Source organism: Notothenia coriiceps, unplaced genomic scaffold (genome assembly GCF_000735185.1).
Source record: "Notothenia coriiceps isolate Sejong01 unplaced genomic scaffold, NC01 NC01_scaffold00022566, whole genome shotgun sequence".
In the NCBI taxonomy this organism is placed as follows: Eukaryota; Metazoa; Chordata; class Actinopteri; order Perciformes; family Nototheniidae; genus Notothenia; species Notothenia coriiceps.
In genome coordinates this window covers 5,956-10,653 of record NW_011355267.1, presented here as the reverse complement: position 1 = coordinate 10,653, position 4,698 = coordinate 5,956, and the positions used below count along the sequence as shown (strand labels likewise).

Below are 4,698 nucleotides of genomic sequence, written 5' to 3'. Positions count from 1 at the left end.
CCGGCTTACTAGCAGCAGAATCTGCATACACCCGCCCGTTCTAACAACTGAGCTGTTCCCCAGCCCGTCGCTGTACATTTAACATTTAGATGGAACCAACATGTTTAGAACGCCATCACATGTTAAGACTAGCTTTTATTGCATTTTCATTATTTCTCAATCAAGAGTTCAGCTAAGACCTGCAGTAGAAACCTGCGTGGAAGCTAGGTGCTGTCAGAGTCCAAATCTGCGTCTCTGGACCCAGTTTTCAGTCCACTAACCCCAGCCAATGTGAAATAGGAAAGCATTTAGCCAAATTGTAAATGGACTTTATACACATAGGTATTTTTTACACTGAAATTGCTTTTCCAACAGAAGTCAGCTAAACACTGGGGCAGAGGCAGCCTTACAAGGTGCCACCTCCTCATCAGGGGCAAATACATGAGCAGGCTGTTGGAGTATAGACATGCTGTCCACAGCGGCCGGGTATCAAACCATCCACCCTCCGATAAGTGTCCGAGCTTCAGATCAGCCGCTCCTCCTCCTGAGGTTTCTCCTTAATCCTCTCTTCTGTTTTTAATAGTGAAAGCATAGTGTTTTAAAATACAAACAATTAGGTAAGCTTAACAGCATATCTTGGATAGGAAATACATTTAGCTTCGGCCTAGAAGTAATCTGGAGACGGCTTACAGGTCCGCAGAAAAGTTGAGGTGCTGTTAGAGTGTTGTAGCAATCGTTAAAAATGAAAAGATGAACGGAAAGGAAATATCTTTAGTGTAGTTGTTCTAAGCTTGAGCCACTATAGCTTATAAAGTCACTTAAAATGTATTATGTATATCAAATGTTTTCGATTAGGGGTTCTTTTGCCATTATAGTATTACGGGTGTGTGAGTTACTACTACCACTAGTACTACTCATTACTACGGAGTAGTAGTACTAGTAGTGCTTCCGAGTGCTTAAATGGAAGAATGGACACCCTGCAAATTCAGCTTTGCATGCAAGTTAAAATGGAGAATAGAACAAATCTTGTAGCTTTCATAATTTAATTTATAATGGGTCATCAAGTAGAATCCAATTAACCCAGAATTATTAGTTAGAATTAAGGCATTTTTTTATTCCATATTCTGATTTAAATAAGTTTATTTTTTAAGATGCTGGACATATGTGGTCCTATATATAACTTCTTATCTATTTATTTTTGTTTACATGTGTATATTTGTGTAAGATTTGATTTGCACTTGACTGATTTTCCCCTGCCTCTCTCCAGGGGTAGATGGGTTGCACCAGCTGTTTGAGGATCAAATTATATCGGGGCACAGCGACCACATCAAACCGGATGAAACTAGGTCAGGCTGAATCAGAGCAGACTGAGAGCAGACCCCGCTGATCCAGGCGAGCCCTGGCCCCTTCCAGTTTCATATCCAGGTAACTGAAGCAGCTCGTGTGCAGCCTGATCCACTCATGTTTCACAGTGGTGGGGGGGGGTCGTATACATCAGGCTGACTCATGTGACAACAGCCTGAGAGAAGAATGCGTGGTTATTGGTCCTTATTCACCCTGCTATCCGCTCACATTCACTCAGATACAGGGTCCTATCATGATTTCGGGACCCCCTTGAAAACGAGATGGTGCATCTCAAGGGGTTTATCCCAATAAATACAATTTCTATATATATGGTAGCTGGCACTATTACAATGTTGTTCATTGAATCTGAGATTTCTGAATATTTACTGTAGTAATGTATTTTACTGGTTATTGCAAGTGTTTTAACTGGTGGCATTGTGTTTGTAAAAGTGAACATTTACCTCCTGAAGTAAAAAACAATGTGTAAGGAAATGAAAAGCTGTTTGTGGTCACAGGGACAGAACATATCATATGATGGATTCAGCTTATTATACATTTATATATCTGAGGCTCAGCATTTAGCCATTTGCCATGTTTGGTGCTAATGAATCTTAATCAGTTCTATGCAATGCAGTTACACCAAGCACACCAGCTTAGTTTGCATACTATGAACATCTGATGAAAGACTCTTGTGGTCTAACTCCACATGTTGGCCCAGTGATGTAGAACTGTACAGCAGGGGGTGTCGGCACACTGACACTGCTACTTTGTTACTAAGAGCACACTTCTTGGTCACTTCCTGGAACAGACCTTTCAAGAACTATTCAACCCGAGCGGCATGGTCAAGTTACTCTTAAGTAAAGTAACTCAATAATTAGGTAGCTCTGTGAAGACGAGCCTCAGTAAACTAATAGTGTGTTCAGTAGTTGTCATCTAAACATTTGGTCCCATTCAGTTGTTCATTGAAATACTTTTCTTGGAAATGAGGGAACTGCACAAAATGATCACAATGTTTATTGTTTGGCAAAGATCTGTGCAAGATTTTAATATATTCTTAACTTGCATTTTGACAAAATATTTGCCTTGGCTGAGATTTGGATATTGTACTAGACTAGTTCATATTGCTATTTCCATCAAATCCAGTTGAGTTGTTAAGCCATAATACACATGACTGTGATTGAGTCTTTCATGGAACAGATATAGTATGACATAATCCTCTTTCAAGAAATGACTGACAGAGGCAGTGTCTTCCTGTTCACTCTGCCTCCACACTGACCTACATGTTTGTACACTTGTTGATGTTTTTAAAATGACTCCTGCTGTGAATGACACTTCATTACATGTTATTTGTTCACAGTTGAGGGCCCAAGAGTGGATGGAAGGAGATGATTTTAACACAGAGGCTGTGATGAACATCTGTGGTGAGACTGACTTCATATTAATGTTCCTTTAAACACAGTCTGTCGCTGTTAACAACCTCAATGTTTTTGACCCATCCTAATGAGTGTCTGAAACATACCTGTGGATATTTCCACATCTTAAACTGGTTTCCTCTCTGTGACCCTGAGTGAAGTAAATGAAGTTAAAATAAAAACTACTAAAACTTGTTCTGAACTTCTGATATTTGAGTCTCACTCATTTAGTAGTCCCAATTCAGCAGCACCACAGATTGTGGTGCAGAAAGCAGAGTTGCTGCGAGGCTCCACTAGCAGCCGTCACAGTCCCAGTCGTCCCAGCGAGTCACAGTTTCTCCGCTGCGAGACGCTACCCGCGTATCTTGCAGGCCTGGAAATTGGACTTAAAACTAATTATAACACAGGAGGAATGGTCAAAGGCTTGCTCCTTGGTTCAAACTCAAACAACGAACACACACTCCAAATTACTACAGTATAAATGGCTAACCAGACAGTACATTCCTCTGGCTAGGTTGCAAAACAAACTGGATAGGTTTTGGGAAATCTGGAAAACCTTTTACGACTTCCTGGAGCATAATGGGCAACAACATGATTGGGAGAATGAAGAAACTTGAATATTATTTGGGCTGTGTTTTTCTTTTCTTTTCTTCCTTCTTTCTTTTTCTGTCTTGTTTGTTTTGCTGATAGTATGTAAAGTATGTCTTGTTTATTAAGTGTCATTTCTATGCATAAAGCTAATAAAGAGATGTTGGGGGGGAAAAAGAGTGTTGTTGCAGAGAAACCTGTGGAAGCAACAACATCTGAGCCACAAAAGAAGAAGTTAGCCCCATTGGCTGCTTCATCAGAGTCTGATTCTGAACAAGAAGAAGACTCAGTTGAGAACAGTATGCGTCGATACCGAGCGCAGTGCGGCATCAGTACAGAGGCCTGTCCGTTAGAGCGGGGGTCCCAACATGCAGACTGGCCTCCATTGCACAGAAGTACTTGGCCACCTGTGACATCCCAACCCTGTGAAAGGTTGTTTTCTCTTACTGGGCATATTGTACAGAAGAAGAGAGTTTCTTCATCATCTGAAAATATAAATTACATTGTGTGTCTTAGCAACTGGCTTGGTGCGGGGGGTAAGAAAATGTAAAGTTGCTGGAATGGATAATTGCAGTTAATTTTGTCATTGTGTAACTACTCAGCCTGCATCTCTGAAATAGTTTTTCTTGTTTTTTGTACTGAAATTCTCCAAAGGAAATCCAGAACAGACATGGGCTTCACAGACTAAAAAGTCCCCTGCACAGTAAATCCCAGCTGTGTACTTCTTTTTCACCTCACCTGTTAAGCCCGATAGCCCGCGGGGGCTTTTCATGACATTTTCACAAAACTGTGTCTCAGGGCTTCTTAACATTTAACAACGTAATAATGTGTCATACCCACTTAACGGGAATAAACTCAGCTAACTGATGATATGAACCATTTTTACCAAACAAACACAAAACTCTAAACGCAGCATCTGAATAGTAAAGGCGAAAGAGTGCTTAACGCATTGGCTAACCTCAGCTTGGTAGGCATCTTTCCTATACTTCATGGAACTCCTGCACAACGCAAGCATATTCATAGGAAAGCTGAGATTTTCCACATATCTCAATGGTGTAAGTATCATCATGTGGCAAAAACTCACGGCAGCGGAAGGCAATGCCCCAAGCAACCACAGAACTTCACTTTATACTGGCCAAGCGCCAAAAGTAGTTCGGGTTACCTTGCTGTTTTTGATCAAAGTTGTGTACCAATGGCATTCAAGCATATACGTTGCCCTGAGGTTAATCGCGCACTTGTCTTTCTTGTCCTTCATTTGAAATATGATTACGATTTACTTCTCCCTTAACATTTATGAACTCAATAATAAGGCATAGTTTTTGTGCCTGATGAAGCACTGCCTAACCCAGCTCGGCCCGGCGGGGCGGGCTGCGCA

The 4,698-nt window shown here is 41.1% G+C and overlaps 1 protein-coding gene across 1 annotated transcript in view; it reads left to right on the top strand.

Moving 5' to 3' along the window:
* Positions 1-1,168: 1,168 nt before the first annotated feature.
* LOC104954018 (aryl hydrocarbon receptor nuclear translocator-like protein 1) overlaps positions 1,169-4,698 on the top strand; it is a gene marked incomplete at its 3' end in the record, with an annotated part of 8,787 nt that continues 5,257 nt past the window's right edge. The window contains exons 1-2 of the mRNA XM_010781066.1: positions 1,169-1,404; positions 2,681-2,744. Of these exons, the coding sequence (XP_010779368.1) occupies positions 2,699-2,744 (46 nt within the window). The remainder of the gene's footprint in view (positions 1,405-2,680; positions 2,745-4,698) is intronic.